We start from the raw sequence: 24,453 nt of genomic DNA, 5'->3' as shown, positions 1-24,453 counted from the left end.
CCACAGCTGCAGACAGACTGGCTACTCAAGGCCACAGCCTCTCCCACCACCTGCCACTAATGCATATATGTTTTTGTCACTCTCAGGTCATTTTGACAAGTATGTTGCAGAGGGAAGGTTAATGAACCGTAGCAAGAAATATTTTGCTGCAGATCTGTCTCCAATAGTTGGGTATCTCGGACAGAAGAAAACAACAACAGTATTGTTTCAAACATAACAACTAATTCTGAAACAATACCGAAGTTGAATCACTTAATCTGTACAAGTCTGAACTGTTTCAGATGAATGCACACCTCCTATGAAAGTAAATGAAGGTCCTAATCCCAGCGATATAAATTCACATTCACATAAGAGGTAGAAGATGAGTGATCAGGGCACGACGTGCAGAATTTAGTGACGGATTTACAGCTCAAAAATGAGAAGCTTAATAAGAGTATGCGAGAACAGACTGAAATTATTTGAGACTGCCAATCTTAAAAGGATGATAAAAGAAAATGCAAGTGTGATTTAATTTTTACTACATCGTTTAAGTTTCTCAAAAGCAACTTGACTTTCAACAAACATGGTTTACATTGAATTCTTTCTCTCTTTGTTGCTCTGTTTGTGGTAGTAAAAATAAACAACAACTTTTGTCATAGTGAGTCAGTGCTATGCATAAGTTATTATCTAAATAATATGCGAGATTGTTAATAAACAGCTTTCTCCCAAACCTTTTCACTGTCTTCACCTCCAACAATAAATGTGACAGCAAATAACAGGAAGGGACTGACTCACTATCTGGGAACATTCACTTTTAATAAAAAATTGGAATTACTTCACATTCCACCATGTGTAAAAAGTTATGAGTTTGATACACCATTACAACTGTAAGAAAGATAAATATCTTATTTTAAATAATTGTAGATAAAAATCTGTCGACCTACAAAGAAAATTAGTGGCACTGCAAGTTTTTTAGTTGCGCTGATGGGATTCTTGAACTAGATGCACATATTTCTTCTGTATATCGCTCTCTGTAAGTTGCAAAACTGACTGACATTAAACCTAAAATTAAGCCTGAATTTTTTGTCATCATTTACAAAATGCTTGTTAATCAAAATGTTATAACAACCTCCAGCGTAATGTGGTGCAAAACATCCTTAATCTTCTTCTTCTTCCTGCTCCTCCTCTGCCGTTGAGGAGCCACAATAACATTAACATTTCACCTTTTCCTATTTGTAGTAAAATAGCTAAGTAGTTCAAAGTCAAATCCAATTAAGGCATGCTTCTCTCCATCCTGCTGCCGACTGCCCAATGTGGCTGAGGCTGGAGCCTCTCCTTGGTAAATGGGGGTGACTGTGGCTGAGTGGTGGGTACATCATCGTATACCTGAGCGACAAATGGTGGTCAGGTTCAGATGCAGTTGCAGGCAAGAGGTGCACCTTGGACAATGCACCTTTAGGATGAAACTTCAATAGAATGGAATATTATGTTGTTGCTTCAATCATCACAGAGGTGACCTTGTTCCTTACCGAACAAATATCTTGTTAACCTGTTTCTCTGGAGAAATGCTTATAACATGGCTCCTTCATGATGAAGTGAATAACGTAAGTCCACTGGTGGTAAATCTGGAATAAGGGAAATGTGTATGATCTGGTACCCATAATTTTCCCCTAGATTGTTTAATGAAAACTGACATATGTGCTGCAGCACAGTCAGTGAGAAGAAACTACTTTACATATGGGGAAATATATGATCTGTAAGGTTTTACAGCATGCACAGGGATTATACAAGAAAGCAGACTTTTTTGGGAAAATCCACAGAAGAAATCTCCTTGGGTTACCAACCATGTAACATATGAAACATTATAAAAAGTTTAGATCTCCTTTGCCAGATGACAATGACGATGATGATGGATTTGAAACACTGCCAAAGGAGAATGTTTACTTGGATAATAAACTGAGAAAATTTCTTCGAAAACAGGAGATATACACACACAATACTTCAGATTTTTGCAGCTAGTTATCATAAAATCTGTCTGTTCCTCACAGAGGAAACAGCAAAATATTGACACACCAGCAGTAAGCCACAATAAGATAATCACTAATTCTGCAATTAGCACTGAGATCCGCTGAGAAGGTAAGAAAAGAGGAGAGGTTACAATGGTGTGTAACTGCTTGATCATTAGTAATTTCGTATATGACATGCTTCACCTACTTTTCATTTAACTATTGTTAGTAGTTCCACAAAGGAATCTATTTCTTCAATAGCTTGGAAATACATTGGATCATTTCACAGCAACTGTCATACGTACAACATGGTGTTTATTTTACTATAACACCCATACTTTTAATTTATGTGAAGTGCCTACAGAAACTATTGTTCACTTCTCAACCTACCTGTAACACATAAATAATGAGGCAGTCTTTCTCCTGAGAATACTTCATGTTGAGATAGTGAATTAAATTGGGGTGCCTCAATTTGTGGAGGTAATTTAGCTCCTGTTCTATGCTTGAAACCTGAAATGAAAGGAAGAACAAAACATTTACTGACCAAACAGTGAAAAATACAATGCATCACCATTATTTTAGATACATATCCACTACTATTTAGTTTGACTGAAGAAGGAGGAGGAGGAGGAGGAGGAGGAGGAGAAGAAGAAGAAGAAAGGAAACAGACCAATATTCAACATTATAGCATTTGGTCAGCTACCAAATCTTACTGTTGAACACTTTGGTTTCACTACAGACTGTTGCTGGAATTAATCTGTATTTCAGGTGACTTGCAACTGTTTTGTCTTCTTGGCTGATAAGCACACATCTTCTTTCAAAAAATATTGTTAGTTGTGATGAACTGGTTTAAGCAATACCCCACTAGTACAATAAACAGTAGATAATTACTGTTCAGAGCTTGGACAGCTAATATCAATATTGCCTGGATAATTAGCAATAACTCAGCACTTTCAAGACATTGAATACTATAACAAAATTTTCACCAGATCCTCTCCCAATACACACACACACACACACACACACACACACACACACACAAACACACACACACACACACACACAAACGTGCACACATACATTCCCATAGTTACTGTGCCTGTATGCTTAGTAAGTCTGAATCTGTGCTGCTACATTCATCTTCTTGTTTATGCAGATGTCTACTGTTCATCACTTCCATTATACAATAAATTGTTCTTTTAGAGATATCAATGTTTGAATTTCATCCTGTTCTTCCCATTACCATATTAAAGAAATTTAACTTTTCTTGCTTATTACTTAATTTGTGTATCATACTTAGTAAATTATCACCTATGGCTCAGTAACAAAAGTCACCTTATAGCTGCCTGGCCACTAACTGGAGAATACTAGTTTCTCAATGCAACCAACGAAAGAACTTCTTGTCATAATAGCCAAGAATGTATTAAACATGTATTCCACCATGGTCAACAGAGATTTCCACACACTACATCTTGGTAACATACTAGTTGACACCATCTGAAAATGCAATCAATATGAGTGTAAACTGTATAGTGGACAAATGTGTTACCATTTTTATCTCTATTATAAATATAGCCATATCTTTTTTAATTACTTTCTCTTGCATTTAAACATGCTCACATTGACTACAAGTTTACAGTGTAACTTAACTAATATCATGTAGCAATGCCCACAAACAATATTTTACTGATAAGTGTGCAAAACCAAAAATGCAAAATTTGTTTAAAGTGCTAACATTTGAAGCAATGATTTGTGATATAAGGACTCATTTTAAGTACAATGTAACCAGTCATTATGTATTTGGGAAAAATTGGTGTATAATTTGTCAATGTAAATTTAACTGTTTTCTAAAGCTTGGGATGTCTATTGAAGAGACCTAACACTCACCAACCTTGCTAGAGATGAGGGATAGTAATTTCAGAGGCTATTTGGTTGCTCTCTGGATTTCACTGCCCGATGAGATGTAGCTGTCTTTCATAACAGAGTCCTATTCTCAGAGGAATCACATACTTCGAAAGTGCTATACGCTGGATGCCTTTTTGTAGGTAGAATAAATAATCTGAGGAAAATAAATGCAACAGAGATGCACTTTCAACAATTGATCCTAGGAAAGACAAGAAAGGCCAGTATAATGAATGAAACAATACAAAACAGCCTTCAGATCAATCCTCTACAAGAAACTACAAAGAGAAATATGCTTAAATGGCTTGGCCACCTTAAAAGAATGGGACAAGAAAGACTTACAAGATTAGCTCTAAAATGGACAGAACCTGGGAGAAGACCAACTGGAAGACCAAGAAAAAGTTAGAGAGCCCAGATGAAGAATGATGAGTACCGATTATGACTGCAATGGAAAATGCTGTACAACGGACTGTAGGAGAAAAGAGAAGCTTAGAAAATATTTTGTGAATGACCTGTATAAGCAGAAATATTTCAGCGAAGAAGAAGAAGAAGAAGTGGGAGTAAAAATTTTGAAGCGAGTCCTACTGGATTCTTACAATTAGAAAAACAATATTGAAAATATTTAGTGCTCTGTTACTATGAAGAGTATGTTTCTCAGGGGATGCTCTCTGTTGACTATCAAAGGCTCTTCTTATAAGTGGACATAACTGCTGACATGCTGTACTTTAGGATGGCCCTGGTTTGTTGACTTTTTAGAAGCTGAACTCCCATGCCCTTATCTGGTTCCAATCAACAAAAGACCAATTTGTGAAAAATTTTAGTTTCTCAAACAACTTCAAAGTGACACCCAATGGCAAAGACGTTCCTGAAATTTTCACAAATTTGTTAGTAGTGAATGATGTTATCCCACCCACAAGTCCATTTGTTTCCACAGCTTTGAGATACCACCCATGGTCTAGTTGTTTATGCCACTTTCAGCTGTAAAGACTGCTAGAAAATTAATCACATCACAATTACCTTTTATTCAATACCATGTTATAATGGTATGTGCAAAAGATTCCTCTCACACAATATTATTTTGTAACATTAGTATTTTTAAGTTAAGTGTTTGGTTTCCTTATTTTGTAACCACTTATGAAGCATCCTTCGTGAATGATTTTTCATTTATTGTTTCAAGCTACATCAAACCAGCAAGTCATAAGCATTTGCATCTACAGTATAACCTCGTTAGTGCAAACTCGCATAAGACGAACTCATGGTTAATGCGAAAAAAATATCAGTCCTGGCAGCAATACATTAGTTCTTATGGTATGTTTTATCGGTTAACACGAATTTTGGTTAAGGCGAATTACGAACTCTGATTCAGTTCCTAGCCTAATTAAATTTCACTGTAACACAAACTTCCGATCTTAAGAGTATTCTAAAGCATATTTTTTTTACGAAATAATTGTAGGGAATGTAGCTACAAAGCTAATTATACTTATTGCTGACTCGTTTGTGAGGTATTGTAGGTTGGTAGCTGCGATTATCACCTCAACGATCAGAGTACGCTGTACATCGTAAGACATTCAATAATGTGTGCAGCAGCATTTAGGAATGTACTCAGTGCCAGATTTGGCAGGTGTTCTGTTAGTCATAGCCATATCGAGTTGGAATACTGAATAAAAACTACAGTTACAACCGGGACCGTAGCACGCGAAAATGGCAACGAGGATACAGACAGCTCTAAATGTACAGTTAAAGCTTAAGATTCTAGATGAACTGGACTGTGGTACCAAGAAAACAGCAACTGCAGAGCAGTTTGGAATACTTAAATCTACTTTATCTACGATGATTAAGAATCGAGAAAAAATTATTAATGCTGCGGCATCATGTTCTGGAAACAAATCTAAACGACTTCATACCGCCAAGTATGAAGACGTCGGAGATGTTGATGCTACAATGGTTCAATCATATGCGTGCATCTAACATACCTGTAACTGGCCCTGTGATTTAGTCAAAAGCAAATTATATTGCTAAAGATATGGGCATCGAAGACTTCCATTGTTCTGCTGGTTGGTTGTATCCGTTCCAAAAGAGACATTCAGTTTCATCTGTACAAATTTGTGGTGAAGCAAATAAAGTTGATGAAGAAAGTGTGAACAGCTGGTTGGTTGCATGAATTCAACCAAGTGAGGGAAAAGTAAGCATCGTGTGATGTGTTTAACATGGACGAAACTGGATTTTTCTACAATCTTTTTCCAAATCACACCCTGGGGATAAAAGGTGATAAATGTCATGGTGGAGCACAAAGCAAACAAAGTGAGACTGCTGTACTGTGCTGTAATGCTGACGGCAGTGAGAAGTTTCGTCCCTGGGTTATCGGTAAATTCGAGAAACCCACGTTGTTTTAAAAACATAAATATGGACACTTTACCTTGCATCTACTAGCACCACAGGAAAACGTGGATCGATGGCACATCATTTCACAAGTGGCTTCTTCATTTCAACAGTTGAATGGTTGCTCAAAATATACATGTTCTTCTTACATTGGACATATGTACTCCCCATAACGTTCATGATCTGAACCTATCCAACATAAAGTTTCAGTTTTTTCCACCCAACGCCACAAACCGCCTTCAGCTTTTGGACCAATGCATAATCTCTCTCATAAAGAGAGCTTATTGTAAGCGACTTGTAAGAGCTGCAATTCGTGCTGCTGAAAACAATAGTGCAACCCCAAATTGGAATATGCTTGATGCAATAAAAGTCATCACAGCAGCCTGGAACTCAGTATTGCCACATCATATAGGGAAGTGCTTTAACAGAGCTTGGAGACATAGCAACACTGAAGATATCCACAAGGTAGAAGATGCCACTTCACCTGATGAATGGACAGTTCTCCGGACATTGCGAACCCTGGGATTAGTTTTGAAGAATTCATTAGTGTAGACGACGATGTTACCGTATGTGCTTCTGTGGAATCGAATGTGCCAAATTTTGAACGAGGTGCAAGAAGGACCATCAGAAGAAAGTGAAGAGGAAGAGAATACAGATACCATTCCACATACCCGTCAGGAGATGTTTACAACCTTGGACTGTTTAGAATGGTTCACTTCAACATCGAACGTCATTGCTGGGTTTACGGACGCTATCACTACAATTGGTTGTGAAATTAAAAAAATATTATTGTTCCCATGAATGTTAGCAAACCATGACCGAATTTTTTCTAAGAAAGTAACGTACATAATTTGTTATTACTTGGATTTTACAATCACTTTATAGTGTTATAAGTCTACAATAACGGGATTGATAGTGTAGTGTATTACACATTAGTGTACTGCTGTACATGTATATTTATTAAAATCTGTGTTTTTCACTTAACACGAATTTTACTTTTTTTAAATGAACTCTTGATTTTTCGGTCCCTTCGGATTTACTGTATAATCATAGAGCTGTAAAGCTTACAAGAAACGAAATCACAGCATTATTGATTCCAAAAGCTTGCAGTTCTTGGCAAAATGCACAGAGTGCTACTAGAAGAACTGACTACGGTGCTGATACGTTATTCAAAACTTTATGATGAATGGAAATCATCACAGAAACAACTGCTAAGAAATGTGGACAAAAAAGAGAGAGAGAGAGAGAGAGAGAGAGAGAGAGAGAGAGAGAGAGAGAGAGAGAGGGGGGGGGGGGGGGGGACCTTCACGGTTGGGATGGGTCAAAAACTAAAACATGAGGAACAAGGATCACTGAAGCCCATTTCAATAATAACTGCTAGGAAAAAAAAATGTGAATAAATGAAACACTTTTTTGGCATTCACTAGCTTGCTGCATCACAAATAGGGGATTTGATTTTAATGTGCAGGTCACCAAGTCAGTTTGATAAGTATTTAAATTTATTTATTTTGTTTTTAATTTTTCATTTTGATATTCCCCTGTAATATTCAAGTATAATTCACTGTGTCCAATGTTCTCAGTAGGACTGTTGCTACCGCAAAGGTTGTTTGTTCCTGTGGAATGGGATCTGCTGACAACATGCTCATATGTGGACATTCTTGGTAGCCAAGAGGAAGTGTGGGCAATAAACCTCTTGTTACCTGATGGCCATCAACTGAGCATTGTTTTCAAACTGCATACTCACTCTGATCCCTCCTTTCAGCTAGCAATATTATAATTCCTTTTTTCTCAGATTTTGTTCCAACACTGAAATTAACGTTTTCTTATGCCCACTGTGTATCTAGCTAAGATTTCATAAACCAATGTGAGTGAGACCATTCATATTCTGAAGAAGGAATAAACTTCCTATTTGTTCATGAAAATCAAAACTTTATAATTCAACGACCCCTAAACAATACTCACACAATGACTATGATGACACGCTCCCTTTTGCACTTGTACAAACTGGTGTCAGAAATGCAACAGCCCAAGTTTCACTCTGTAAGGAAAGCCACAATTTCATGAGAAGATCTGCCATGACTAAAATATCTTATGCTAGCTGGGCAGTAAGAGAATAGGTAGGGCAGTCACACTGTTTCACTCGCTACATAGCTGCCAGTACCTTGACACACAACAATGGGCTGCCTGTGAAGATATCTATCCATCATGAGAGACAAGTTGTCCAGCTAGCTGCCACCATGGTGTTCTTGCCAAGTCATATGAATAATAAATGCCTCATCGTGTCTCTACCTCCTTGACGTTGAGATGACTGTCTCGAGTGTCACGAAAGCGCTGCTTACAGCTGCCTACCTACTCACCCAGCAGAGGATGCCAAGTAAGCAACAGCAATCAGTGAAGAGAGCAATAATTGTATGCTGATGTCTAAGGGGGCAGTCAAACGAAAATGAAACAGGTAAAAAATGTATATAAACTGTTTATTATTTCAAAGGTTATCACCATATCTATTAATACAGTTGTCTCACTATGAGACAAGCTGGTCAATACCTTCATGGAAAAATAATTTTGGTTGCCTACAGAACCATGGTAGTAGCCAGTGGTACAACTCTTCATCTGAAACAAATCGACAGCCACAAATGTCGTTCTTCAGGATTCTAAAAATATGGAAATTGTGTGAGGAGAGATTGGGAGAAGATGGAGGATGAATAAGGACTTCACAGAGAAGCTGCTGCAGCGTAGTTGAAACAACATTGTCAACAGGTGGGAGGAAGTCACTCTCGGTAGCTGTTACGCATACTCCATACAGTCCCAATGTTCGACACGTGATTTCCTTATTTCAGCAGCACTGAAGAATTAGATTTGTGGTCAGCAATTTGCTTTAGATAAAGAGGTGCACACCTGGGTATGATCATAGTTCCTTCAGCAACCGCAAACATTTTTTCGTGAAGGCACTGAGTGTCTTGTCTCCCAATGGGGTAAACGTATTAACAATTATGGTGATTACTTCTGGAATAATAAACAGTTTGTTTAGTTTTTTTCTACTTGTCTCGTTTTCATTTGATTATCTCTTATAATTTCAGGTGCGGCGTCTGAGGGAAAATGCCTAGTGGTGTTGAATTCTGGTCGGAGTTGATGATGGTGGCAGTGGTCATGTGTGCATGAAGTGTGCTTGGTTGTGTGAATGTGTGAATGTGTGTGTGTGTGTGTGTGTGTGTGTGTGTGTGTGTGTGTGTGTGTTTTCTTTGCTGTAAAAGGCTTTGGCCGAAAGCTATAATGTGTAAAAGTCTTTTCGTTGAGCCTGTCTGTGACTCAATGTGTCACCTTTACGGTGTCTACACTTTTCTTAATAGTGCTGTTATTGAACTTATCTTAAGATGCCTATGATATGCTCTCAAATGAGGAGCTGCACAAGCAATCAATGGAGACTCTAAAAGCTCTGGTAGATCCTACATCAACTCTTGTTCTTGTGAATATTGAACTGCAGGAACAGCTGTAAGCACAATAAGAGCCTGCAACTAATCAAAAAGTAGGCTGTAATCTTCAGGCAACTCTTCAAGACACCATTACAAATTCCTTCTCTTGTATCATAATCCGAAGTGATAAACCGTTTCCCTGCTGTTAATTTCGTAACCTCCAGGAGCTCATGCTTGTGAGTATGTGGACTGATGACCATGGAATATCCAAGAGGTGTTTTCCTTTTTCATTCTTTCTGGCATCACTCTCGACCTTATACACTTACTTCCTCTCTTTCCTGTCTCATCAGAAGCAATTAAAGCATCTTCTCATGTATTTCCTATTGACGGGTCAGTGACAAATTTTCAGAATACTGATCTGAACATTAGCAAGGTTGACATGTCATAAATTTCTACCACCTCTGATACGTATTTTCTAACACTACGATTCTGTCTTTAAACAATGATGATGAAACAACAATGATTAAGACAAACAGTGCAAGTTATGCTGCATGCTGACAAAGGTAAAAAAAGGTGAAAAAATAGCCAAGAAGCGCTCAAGGGTTAAAAATCTGTGCAAAAGTGATTCTTCTTCCTTTACAAACATTTAGTTCTAGTCTTATCTACCGCTTAGTACTTGCTCAACGAAGAGTCTTTAATATGGACACACGATTCTAATAACAAAAGTTGATCTGTGGCGCAATAATTAAAAATACTGTTTAATGTCTATTTGCTCAAATGGCTAGTTCAAAGAAAGTTGTACATTAATATGCATTGCGTGTACACTAACAAACGCACAAATGTTTTCAAAGTTTTCCCATTTTTCAGGAAACTTTGAAAATATCTTTTACAAAATTTGATTCATTATGTATTTTAACAACTGCTGCAATGGACTTGACATTTCTCCACAACTTTTACTTAGAATAAAAATGGAAATGGCAGGGTGGGGGTTGGAGGAAAATGTATCTCTCTTGCATAGACTTAATCAGTGCATATACTTTTTTTCCAAATTTAGGCATTTGGGGATTGTTTATCAGTTATCAGATTGAGCAGAAAATTTTCACACACCGTGTTTCAGATGAGTGGAATAGGATTACAGCATGAGGATAGCTAAATTTTACCTTTGAGAAAATTATTAGTAGCTAAATGGCACACTACTACATATGATCCCAAAGACACCATGTCATTTTACATATTAGAAACTATTCCAGCTAAGCAGCTAGGGACTTAATGAGTGAATCAAGTAAAAACAGATGCAGTAGGAGTGAGGTGCACCAGACACTGTCCACTAACAACTGTTTCAACTCAACATCCAGAGCCGTTGGTATATATCTCATATTGAACTGGGAGAGAATATACGTGTACTTAACACATTACAGAAAAATGTTCTGAACTACTGTGAGGAATACCTACAAAGAATAAGATTGTGCCACATTAAAAACCTTTCAACTTTGATTTGAGTGCTTGGGGTTTGTCACTAAATTTTTTTCAGCTCTGCTGGAATCCTACTGAAAACAGTATCTGGCTAGTAGTGCAAAACTTTCTGTGTAATGGTGAGGAAAGTGATACTGACTCGTGTTCACTGGGTGGATGTTGCAATTCCTTCAGAATGAGTCAAAACTGTTAACAACAGATCCCATAGTGGAATATATATATACTGGGCTGGCAGAATTAGAATTTTAAGATATCCAAAGAACAGCCTGCATAGAAGTTTCGCAAACTGACACAGTAGTTCAGTCTGACAGCATTTTTTTGGGCTAAGGATATTCTTGACGAGTGCATGAAGTTACACAAAATTAACACCACATAAGATTACATTGTGAAAATGAGCAAAATAAATGAGACTTCATGTTTCAGTGTCAGAGGCACTGGAAATTATTTTTACAATGAAGACGGCAGCATTCTTTTCTGTACAAGATTTTAAATTTGATAGTCTCAAGAAATCTCTCTCCATCTACCCTCAATCCAAAGAATTTAAAACAACTAACTTAACTGACTGTTTGACAAATCTGAGGCAATAAATTTTTGCTTTTACAACAGTTCTATATCAGAAACTCTACACATTGAGTTTTGTGAGTTAAGTGCTCATCTTTTCTCTGAAATTGATTTTCTGACTACCACGTTAGTAGGGACTGGAAAAATTTGCATTCTGTGATAAACATGAAATAGATGCGGTTTCTGCCACAAAATGGAAATTACTTAATATGAGGTGCTATCGAAAATTTTCGGGGCTGCTGCTGCCATCTGTTGAAAACCTTACCTTTGGGCCAATGTTCACCATCACCCTCGAAGTAGTTCCCATCCGCACGTACACACTGGTCCCAGCACTTTGCCACACGTCAAATGTTTTCTGGAAGTCCTGTTCTTTGAGGGTGTTTATCAATGCCAGCGATGATTCTTGAATCCTCTCTAGATGTCGAACCAACGGCCTTTCAAATTGAGTTTCAGTTTCGGGAATAGCACAAAGTCGCAAGGTGCCGAATCTGGTGGGTACGGTAGGTGGGGTACAACTGCCATGTTGTTTTTTGCCAAAAGGACGTGTGACAGGGCGCATTGTCGTGATGCAGCAGCCAATTCCCTTGACGCCAAAGTTCAGGCCGTCATCGCCGCACATTTTCACCGAGCCGTCATAAAATATCACAGCAGTCCGTGGAATTCACTGTTTGGTTGGATGGGGCGAATTCTTCATGCACAATTCTATTGTTATCAAAGAAAATACCCCCCCCCCCCCCCCCCCATGAACCACATGAACCATGGACCTTGCTGTTGGTGGGGAGGATAGCGTGCCTCCGCGATACAGATAGCCGTACCAAAGGGGTATCTGTTGAGAGGCCAGACAAACGTGTGGTTCCTGAAGAGGGGCAACAGCCTTTTCAGTAGTTGCAGGGGGCAACAGTCTGAGCGATTGACTGATCTGGCCTTATGACACTAACCAAAACGGCCTTGCTGTGCTGGTACTGCAAACGGCTGAAAGCAAGGAGAAACTACAGCCGTAATTTTTCTCAAAGGCATGCAGCTTTATTGTATGGTTAAATGATGATGGTGTCCTCTAGGGTAAAATATTCAGGAGGCAAAATAGTCTCTCATTCAGATCTCTGGGCGGAGACTACTCAGGAGAACGTTGTTAACAGGAGAAAGAAGACTGGTGTTCTATGGATCGGAGCATGGCATGTCAGATCCCTTAATAGGGCAGGTAGGCTAGAAAATTTAAAAAGGGAAATGGGTAAGTTAAAGTTAGATATAGTGGGAATTAGTGAAGTTCGGTGACAGGAGGAACAAGACTTCTGGTCAGGTGAATACAGGGTTATACATACAAAATCAAATCGGGGTAATACAGGAGTAGGTGTAATAACGAATAGGAAAACAGGAATGTGGGTAAGCTAATACGAAGAATATAGTGAACGCATTACTGTGGCCAAAATAGGCACCAAGCCATTGCCTACCACAGTATTACAAGTTTACATGCCAACTAGCTCCACAGATGACAAAGAGATTGATGAAATATATGATGAGATAAAAGAAATTATTCAGATAGTGAAGGGAGGTGAAAATTTAAGTCATGGGTGACTGGAATTCAACAGCAGAAAAAGGGAGAGAAGGAAATGCAGTAGGTGAATATGGATTGGGGGGAACACATGAAAGAGGAAGTCGCATGGTAGAATTTTGCACAGAGCATAACTTAATCATAGCTAATACTTGGTTCAAGAATCATGAAAGAAGATTGTATACATGGAAGAAGCCTGGAAATACTAGAAGGTATCAGATAGATTATGTAATGGTAAGACAAAGATTCAGGAACCAGGTTTTAAATTGTAAGACATTTCCTGGGGGCAGATGTGGACTCCGACCACAATCTATTGGTTATGAACTGCAGATTTAAACTGAAGAAACTGCAAAAAGGTGGGAATTTGAGCAGATGGGACCTAGACAAATTGAAAGTTGTAGGGAGCTTCAGGGAGAGCATTAGGGAACAATTGACAAGAATGGGGAAAGAAATACAGTAGAAGAAGAATGGGTAGCTTTGAGAGACAAAATAGTGAAGCTAACAGAGGATCAAGTAGGTAAAAAGACGAGGCCTAATAGAAATCCTTGGGTAACGGAAGAGATATTGAATTTAATTAATGAAAGGAGAAAATATAAAAATGCAGTTAGTGAAGCAGGGAAAAGGAATACAAATGTCTCAAAAATCAGATCGACAGCAAGTGCAAAATGGCTAAGCAGGGATAGCTAGAGGAGAAATGTAAGGATGTAGAGGCTCATCTCTCTAGGGGTAAGATAGATACAGCCTACAGGAAAATTAAAAAGACCTTTGGATAAAAGAGAACCACTTGTATGAATATCAAAAGCTCAGAAGGAAACCCAGTTCTAATCAAAGAAGGGAAAGCAGAAAGGTGGAAGGAGTATATAGAGGGTCTATACAAGGGTGATGTACTTGAGGACAATATTATAGAAATGGAAGAGAATGCACATGAAGATGAAATAGGAGACATGATACTGCATGAAGAGTTTGACAGAGCATTGAAAGACATAAGTCGAAACAAGGCCCCTGGAGAAGACAACATTCCATTAGAACTACTGACAGCCTTGGGAGAGCAAGGCCTAACGAGACTCTACCATCTGGTGAGCAAGAGGTATGAGACTGGCGAAATACCCTCATACCTCAAGAAGAATATAATAATTCCAATCCCAACACAAGCAGGTGTTGACAGATGTGAAAATTACCAAACTATCAGTTTAATAAGCCATGGCTGCAAAATAACAATGCAAATTCTTTACAGACAAATGGAAAAACTGGTAGAAGCCGACCTCGGGGAAGATCAGTTTGGAGCCAATACGAATGTTGGAACACATGAGGCAATACTGCCCCTACAACTTACCTTAGAAAATAGATTAACAAAAGGCAAACCAATGTTTCTAACATTTGTAGACTTAGAGAAAGCTTTTGACAATGTTGACTGGAATACTCACTTTCAAATTCTGAAGGTGGCAGGGGTAAAAAACAGGGAGTGAAAGGCTATTTACAATTTTTACAGAAACCAGATGGCAGTTATAAGAGTCGAGAGGCATGAAAGGGAAGCAGTGGTTGGGGAAGGAGTGCGACAGGATTGTACCCTACCCCAATGTTATTCAGTCTGTATATTGAGCAAGCAGTAAAGGAAACAAAAGACAAATTTGGAGTAGGTATTAAAATCCATGGGGAAGAAAAAGAACAGTTTGAGGTTTGTTGATGACACAGTAATTCTGTCACATAGCAAAGGACTTGGGAGAGCAATTGAACGGAATGGACAGTGTCTGGAAAGGAGGATATAAGATGAACAACAACAAAAACAAAACGAGGATAATGGAATGTCGTCGAATTAAGTCAGGTGATGCTGAGGGGATTAGATTAGGAAACGAGACAGTTAAAGAAGTAAAGGAGTTTTGCTATTTGGGGAGCAAAATAACTGACGATGGTCGAAGTATAGAGGATATAAAATGTAGACTGGCAATGGCAAGGAAAGCATTTCTGAAGAAGAGGAATTTGTTAACATTGAGTATAGATTTCAGTGTCAGGAATTTGTTTCTGAAATTATTTGTATGGAGTGTAGCTCTGTATGGAAGTGAAACATGGACAATAAATAGTTTGGACAAGAAGAGAATAGGAGCTACAGAAAAATCCTGAAGATTAGATGGGTAGATCACATAACTAATGAGGAGGTATTGAATAGAATTGGGGAAAAGAAGAGTTTGTGGCACAACATAACTAGAAGAAGGGATCGGTTGGTGGGACATGTTCTGAGGCATCAAGGGGTCACCAATTTAGTCAGCAATTTAGTATTTAAGGGCAGCGTGAAGGGTAAAAATCGTAAAGGGAGATCAAGAGATGAATACACTAAGCTGATTGAAAAGGATGTAGGTTGCAGTAGGTACTGGGAGATGAAGAAGCTTGCACAGGATAGAGTAGCATGGAGAGCTGCATCAAACCAGCCTCTAGACTGAAGACCACAACAAAAAATCAAAGAAAATGATGATCATGCTCTTCACATTGATCTTCACTAGTCTCGCCTTTTTGGGTCTTGGAGAGCCTCGGCTCTTCCATTGGGAAGATTGTTGCTTTGTCTCTGGGTCATAACTGTAAATCTAGCTCTTATCGCCATCGATAACCCATGACAATAAGGTTGGATCATCATATGCGGTCCGACGCCGGTCCGTGCACACTTCAACCCACTGTGCCTTCTGATCGGCAGTCGAGATCTTTGGCACAAATTTTTTGGCGACACAATGCATGCCCAATTCATCAGTCAGCATTTGTTGATATGTCTCATAACCAATACTCACTTCATCCTCAAGGTCTTGAATGGTTCAACGTCGATCCGCACGAACCAACTGTTGAAGTTTGGCAACATGGCAAATTCTGGTGTCATCCAGCTAATGGGACTTCCAGTGTGAGTAACATCTTCAACGTCTGTAAGGCCAACCCAGAACTGAGCAGGCCACTCAAACACACACATACAGTTCATGCTCTGTCCCCCAAACACTTGTTGAATCACTGAAAGGGTTTCCGTAGCACTTTTCCCAAGATCTGCACAGAATTTGATACACACGCACTGTTATGTTCACAAATCCATCGTAAAATCACTCCACACCAAACACAGAATATTACGGAAACCACTGTGGACACGCAACACGTACTCCCAGCTGAATGCCACTCCCCACACTGACTCCTCAAATACGCAGCCCTCACCACCTAGCAGTGCAAAGATCTACTACTCATACTTTCCAGATGGCAGCACCAGTCCCGAAAATTTTGGATTCCACCTTGTAGTGCTATTTCACAGCGAACTGTGTCTAAATGGACTAATTTATCAGAGATAGTTTGAAATAGCTTTGTTTTCTACAAACAAGTATAAAAATTTAACCAATTCTCAGTTACTGGTATCGTACAGCATCTGGCGAAGTCAATTGTAAAAAGATAATGTATGTAAGAACATTTTTGCAAAATGAAAGTGTACAAATGCAATGACATACCAACGTGCTCAATGACCTGGTCCAATACCAACTGGGGAATGTTGAGTGGTCTGTTGATGATACCTGCTGCATAATGCAACATAGTACTCAGCCATGGGACTATTTTATAACAAAGAAATGAGTACATAAAGATTATAAGATGGTGTAATTCAGACACCTTTAACATGGCAAATTAGGTGGCAGATGTTTAGAACTGTGGCTTCATCGAATACCACTAGAGGTTAGGCTTGAACTATCTAATTAACAGTACTCAGCTAACCTCAACAAACAATTGCGCAGTAGCTGTTTCTGAATGCTTTGTGTTGTGTGTTGCTTGTTGGTAAGACAAAGAAATTCCAGAAACACTTTAAATCAAAGATGCTCAGTTCACTAGTGGGAAAATTATGCTGCTTCACAACAGAACAATCATTTTCAAAGCTTAACTAGAGGCGATCGAAGGAAACAAACCCCATTTCAGATGAAAAATATGAAGTTTTTGCAAAACATTCCAGTCAAAAAGTTCCCAATCAGAACTTTTCTTTTTTAACAGCCAGTTTCACAGAACTAGGATTCATCTAGCTTCACTCATGTAGCATGACAGGGTTTTAAATTGCTGTGTCTAATCATTTACATGCAAATAAAATAGAAAGAAACATTCCACACAGGAAAAATATATTAAAAATAAAGATTCCAAGACTGACCAAGCGGGAAAGCGCCAGTAGATAGGCACGATACAAAAAAACACACAAACACACACAAGAAATTTCGAGCTTTCGCAACCGGCGGTTGCTTCGTCAGGAAAGAGGGAAGGAGAAGGAAAGGTGAAAGGATGTGGGTTTTAAGGGAGAGGGTAAGGAGTCATCCCAATCCTGGGAGCAGAAAGACTTACCTTAGGGGAAAAAAAGAATAGGTATATACTCTCTCTCTCTCTCTCTCTCTCTCTCTCTCTCTCTCTCTCTCTGTCACACACACACACACACACACACACACACACACACACACACACATCCATCCATCTATATACAGACACAAGCAGAAATATTTAAAGGCAAAGAGTTTGGGCAGAGATGTCAGTCGATGCGGAAGTGCAGAGGCAAAGATGATGTTGAATGACAGGTGAGGTATGAGTGGCGGCAACTTGAAATTAGCCGAGATTCAGGTTGGTGGATAACGAGAAGAGAGGATATATTGAAGGGCAAGTTCCCATCTCCGGAGTTTGGATAGGTTGGTGTTAGTGGGAAGTACAAAGATAACCCGGACGGTGTAACACTGTGCCAAGATGTGCTGGGCGTGCACCAAGGGATGTTTAGCCACAGGGTGATCCTCATTACCAACAAACACTGTCTGCCTGTGCCCATTCATGCGAATGGACAGTTTGTTGCTGGTCATTTTGTCCATTCTGTGCATTCGCATGAATGGACAAAGGCAGACAGTGTTTGTTGGTAATGAGGATCACCCTGTGGCTAAACATGCCTTGGTGCACGGCCAGCACATCTTGGCACAGTGTTACACCGTCCGGATTATCTGGATACTTCCCACTAATGCCAACTTATCCGAACTCCGGAGATGAGAACTTGCCCTTCAATATATCCTCTCTTCTCGTTATCCACCAACCTCAATCTCCGCTAATTTCAAGTTGCCGCCACTCATACCTCACCTGTCATTCAACATCATCTTTGCCTCTACACTTCCGCCTCTACTGACATCTCTGCCCCAACTCTTTGCCTTTAAATATGTCTGCTTGTGTCTGTATATGTATGTATGTAAGGATGTGTGTGTGTGTGTGTGTGTGTGTGTGTGTGTGTGTGTGTGTGTATACCTATCCTTTTTTCCCCCTAAGGTAAGTCTTTCCGCTCTCGGGATTGGAATGACTCCTTACCCTCTCCTTTCATCTTTCCTTCTCCTTCCCTCTTTCCTGACAAAGCAACCGCCGGTTGTGAAAGCTCGAAATTTTGTGTGTGTGTTTGTGTGTTTTTTTTATTGTGCCTATCTACCGGCGCTTTCCCGCTTGCTAAGTCTTGGAATCTTTATTTTTAATACATTTACATGCAAAAATAAAGAGATGTGAATTTCAACAAAAGTAGGAGCAAATTTTGCAAAAAACAGATGCTAGATATTCCGATCCCTGCTTATTAGCTGCATCATTTATATTAAATTACATTACACGTCTTTCACGATAATGCTTGTGTCATTGCACTCTCTCGGACCCAATTGGTTGGAAAGCTGTTGTATCATTTCCTGAGACAAACAAGGTCAACAATTTTTACACCTGGTCCTCGATATCTTGAAAACTGGCAGTGGGGCAGAGCTGGTCCCGTACGTGCTGGCAGAGGCGATATAGATCACCTGAAGTATTAAAACCATAATTTCAACCTTTCTCTATTTTTATTAATCCAGTCTCTCAAACTTTTAGAAATGATAAGGATAATAAATACATATCTACATTCATGCTCATAAATTTAGGATAATTGCAGAATGTGGTGTCAAACAACGTGACACTACACAAAACTGGTGCTAATAGCACAGGCACATAGAGAACAGACATGACACAGATATGTAAGTCAACGGTATTGGTGATAAGTTGAGAAAACCGTTCCGATGCACACATATTACAAAATGTCACCGTTTTCTGCTCATGTACCAAGACATCAATATGGGATATGATCACCATGCACACGTACACGGGCCGTACAATGGGTTGGCATACTCTAGATCAGGTGGTCGAGCAGCTGCCTGTCGGAGCTCCTGAAGTGTCGTAGGGGTTTGAGGACGTGCAGTGATATGTTGACTGAGAGCATCCCAAACGTACTTGAAGGGGTTTAGGTCTGGAGAACAGGCAGGCCATACCATTTGCCTGGTATCTTCTGTTTCAAGGTACTCTTCCACGACGACAGCTCGGTGGGGCCATGAGTTATCATCCATCAGGAGGAAGGTGGAACCCACTGCACCCCTGCAAAGGCAGACACACTGGTGCAAAATGACGTCCCAATATACCTGACCTGTTACAGTTCCTCTGTCAAAGATATGCAGGGGTGTACATGCACAAATCATAATCCCACCACACACCATCAAACCACTACCTTCGTACAGGTCCCTTTCTAGGATATTAAGGGGTTGGTATCTGGTTCCTGGTTCGCATCAGATGAAAAACCAGCGAGAATCACTGTTCAGACTGGACCTGGACTTGTCTGTGAACATAACCTGGGACCACTGTTCCAATGACCATGTCCTGTGTTCATGACAACAGGCTTTACAGTCTCTCCTGTGACCAGGGGTCAGTGGAATGCACCTTGCAGGTCTCCAGGTGAATAAACCGTGTCTGTTCAGTCGTCTGTAGACTGTGTGTCTGGAGACAAGTGTCCCAGTGGCTGCGGTAAGATCCAGAGCAAGGCTACTTGCAGTACTCCGTGTCTGTCTGCCGGCACTGATGGTGAGATATCGGTCTTCTTGTGGTGTTGTACACTGTGGATATCTCTTACTGTAGCACCTGAACACGTTTCCTGTCTGCTCGAATCATTGCCACAATAATGAGATCACAATGAGATCACACTGTGTGGCACACGGAGGGCACATCGAACAACCTGCTGTGTTTGACCAGCCTCTAGTTGTCCTAGTGTTCTATCCCTCATAACGTCATCAACATGTGTTCTCTGAGTCATTTTCAACACACAGTCACCATTAGCACGTCTGAAAACGTCTGCACACTTACTCACTGCACCGTAGTCTGACATGCACCAACACACCTCTGCGTATGTGGACTGTTGCCAGCACCATCGTGTAATGACCGCAGGTCAAATGCATCGCATGGTCATACCCCGAGGCAATTTAAACCCACAAACCACCCACCAGAGAGTTGTTCCAGCATGTGTCAGCATTGTCTTTAATTTATGAGCATGAGTATAGAAAAGCAATGAACCCAAAACAGAATCCTGTGGAATACCACTTTACATGGAACCAGTCAGGTGAAGACAACCTTCTGTTTCCTATTTTCTAGATGGAAAGCGAGAAATACAATAATTTTCCAACTTATGCACAAGTACTGCAAGGTTAAAATCACATGCCTTAGTTAAATTAAAGATAATACCTACTTCCCTCAACCTATCATTTAATCCTGACAGTGACTCACATATAAAATAATAAATTCATTTTCTGTGGATATTCCTTTCCCAAAGACAAAATGCGAGTCTGACAGAAAATTACACGCATTGAGTACGGATAGGAAAAATGACCATTTTGTGAAAATGCAAAATTACCTAATACACACTATTTCGTAGTGAACTGTATCCAAAAGAACTATTTTATTAGAAATAGCCCAAAATAGCTTTATTTTCAGCCTATTAATATTGGAAATGTAACCAATTTTCAGTTATTGGTGAAGAACAATGTGGAACTATACTGTGCATTAGAGTCAGTCTGCACAATAAAATGTACATGAACGCGACAAAGTATCAATGCACTCAATTGTCTTGTGCCTCACCAATTATGGACAGTTGAATGATATATTTAATATACACATAGCATAATGCAAATTAATACTCAGGAGTGTGGCCTAGCTTTTATAATAAAGAAATGTGAACATTTGTTTGCTGCATTAAGTTCCGAAGATAAGATAATGCGGACAACTTTTAAATTGGAAAATTAGATTGAGGATATGGAGGATGTTTTAAATTGTGGTTGCGTCCAATACCACTAGAGGTTGAGCCCGAACTACCTCATTAACAATACTCAACCAACCCCAACAAGCAATAGCGTGGTAGCCATTTTTGAATGCATTGTGTTGTGCATTGTTTTCTTTTCTTATTTTGAAATTAATGAGGTGACTGATCCTAGTCCGTCACAGATTTTGATTACAACCCTCACGACACCAGACGGGATCAGCAATTCCTGTGACGATGTGTCAGTTCCGCTTTGCGGAACTTGAGTGTAGGCTGCTGCCTTGCAAGAGGGAGGTGGAGCTTAACTCCCTTCACTGCTTCTCTCCCATCTGATGATCAAAATTCTAATTTGCTTACCCTCAAGGCTCGCTGCCACTATATAGTGTCTGCACTGCTTTTTTTTTATTATTATTTTTTATTGTACTGAAATTCTTCTCCTAAACACAGCCTTTTACATTGGGATGATGACAACTAAACTGGCTAAGCGCATGAATGGGCAAGACGAACTGTCTGCCTAGGAGATGTCCAATACCCAGTAGCAGAGCATGCCCTCCAGCATAATTCTAGGGACCTATGAACCTGCTACACTGTATGTGCCATTTGGCTTCTCCCACCCAACACCAGTCCCTTGGAACTGCGGAGATGGGAACTTGCACTCCAACACATCCTTTCATACAGCCATCTCCCTGGACTGAACCTACGTTAACCAACCTCACTTCCATTTACTCTTCAGTCTTCTCCTCTTTCCCTTTCCTCTTTAGCCATTCATGCACTTTTTTATCCTGCATAATTGTGTTTATCTTTATACTATATACCTCTTTACTTCTGTATGCATCTTCTTTGGTTTAAAGCTGGCACAGCACTTACAGTAGACTATCTTTGGCTTCCCTCTGACATCCATGCCTCCATTTTTGCTACCTTCCCCGTTTACCTTTCCCCTGTTGCTTCATAACCTGGGTTGTGAGTAACTGAATCCACTTTCCCTTCTTCCCCTTTTTTCCCCTCTCTCCTCTCTGACGATGGAACAAAGTACTGAAAGCTAGGATACGTAAATTTTCTGTTCTGTTTTGTGTATCTATTGGTTGTACTGAGCTGAGGTAAGTACTGGCCAGCCCCTCTATCTCTTTGTTACTATCTGTAGCAGTGTCAAGCATGGGTTTCACAGCTACGAATGCCCACGAAAGGTAGTAATTAATATTCTACAGATTTTGTACTCTTCAAATTGGGCAGGAAAAGACAAACAACACTGTGAAACACCTTAAATTAGGGATATATTCATTCCACCAGCAGGAAAATGCTGGTTTTCAACAAAAAAATCGTTTGTTGAAACCTTAAATAGAGCCAAAGGAAGAAAAATCAAGGCTATGTTGGGGGAAAAAAATCCCTGTTTGTCTGCAAAGCAAACATTCCAGTCAAAAAAATCCCACTCAGCACTTTTTTAAAATAATCTATTTTTCAAAGAACTACAACTTCGCTTGTCTTCACTCATATAGTTTGACCTTTTAAATTTGTGCATCTAATCATTTTTAAAAAATTAAAAAATTATGATTTTAGACAAAAATAGATGCAAATTTTGTAAAAATAGATGCTACTTTTTCTGGTCCCTGGCAATGAGATGTGAGCTTTCTCTCATATACACTGCTTTTTCAAAAACTTTTGAAAACACTGGATGCAAAGAAACTGATTTGTAATTGTAGGCATTACCTCTTCCAACTTTTCACACCTCAAAGACACACAACATAAGTGACAGAATAGTGAACTAATACAGAGTCCACCAGAAAATGTATACACTCTTTGTCAGGCTCTATCAAGATATCGATATTGTCGTTAGATTTGAGTTACGAGTGAGTTTGTAGTATGGGTTTTGGCTCAACAGACGTTAGTTCTTTCATCCCAGTACTGAGAAAACAAAATCGCTGGAGCATGCTTGACATTCGAACAATGAAAATGTATTGTGAAGTGGTTTCTCAAGTTTGATAATGCCGTTGAAGTGCAAAGTTAGTGGAGGTGGGAATTTGAAACAGAACGTCCAACCCACCTAACAATTAAATGCACCATTGACAAGCTTGAATTAAATGTAATGATTGGTGATATTCACAAAGGAAGATCAGGAAGACAGCATGCCGCTACAAGTCCTGCTTCATTGGCTCTCGTGTTGGAAACATTTGTTAATTCTCTGTCAAAGTCTGCTACACAATGTGCATGTGGGGTTGGCAGTACAAGTGTACGAAGAATTCTGAAAGCTGCAAAGTGGAAAGTTTACATTCCACAATTACTGCACTTTGATTGATGACAACGATCCTAATTGCCGAATCCAATTTTGTTAATGGTATCAGCAAATGGTAACTGATGACGAACAATTTGTGACAAAGGTAGTGTGGAGTGACGAGACACAATTTAAACTTAATGGAACCGTGAATTGGCATAACAGTGTGTACTGCGCACTGGAAAGTCCGCATCTTTATGTGGATAAAGTCCAACAGGGTTCATGTGTGGTATTGATCACCACCTAGGGTCTTAGTAGGACCCTTTTTATTTTATGTTACTGTCACTGGACAAGTGTACCTGGAAATATCATACACATCAATTTTTCCAGGTAAAGGTATGCTTTATGGATCTGATAAAGACATTTTCTACTAACAGGTGGGGCACCACCAACTACCACCTAGCCATACAATCTTCCTGCATGACAATTTTCTGGGGCATTGGATTGGAACAGTGAGTTCCCTCCATGGACATCCAATCTAACACCTATAGACTTTTATTTGTAGGGAACTTTCAAAGGTAACATCTATCGACATAAGACACGCACGCTGGTTGAATTTTGGCAGGAGAATACAGCAACAAGTGCAGCAATCTCCACTGTACTGACAAACATAGTTGCTGTAATCGCTCATCGTTCTGTTGTGTGTGTATAGCCGCCAACGGTGAAGAGTTTGAGCATTTAAAGTAACCAAGTGCTAAACTGAAGGTTGTACAACATGTGTGATCAATTATTAACTGTAAAATATACACATAACTAATACTTTTTGTTCCTTAAAGTGTGTATCTAAGCTGATTCAGAAGGATGTAGGCTGCAGTAGGTACTGGGAGATG

At 39.5% G+C, this 24,453-nt stretch overlaps 1 protein-coding gene across 1 annotated transcript in view; it reads right to left on the bottom strand.

The window, feature by feature from the left end:
- LOC126352433 (eIF-2-alpha kinase GCN2) overlaps positions 1-24,453 on the bottom strand; it is a 284,800-nt gene that overhangs the window by 165,338 nt on the left and 95,009 nt on the right. The window contains exon 8 of the mRNA XM_050002687.1: positions 2,376-2,495. Within this exon, the coding sequence (XP_049858644.1) occupies positions 2,376-2,495 (120 nt within the window). The remainder of the gene's footprint in view (positions 1-2,375; positions 2,496-24,453) is intronic.

This window comes from Schistocerca gregaria, chromosome 1, assembly GCF_023897955.1.
Source record: "Schistocerca gregaria isolate iqSchGreg1 chromosome 1, iqSchGreg1.2, whole genome shotgun sequence".
Taxonomy (NCBI): Eukaryota; Metazoa; Arthropoda; class Insecta; order Orthoptera; family Acrididae; genus Schistocerca; species Schistocerca gregaria.
This window is presented reverse-complemented; position numbering and strand designations above follow the sequence as displayed.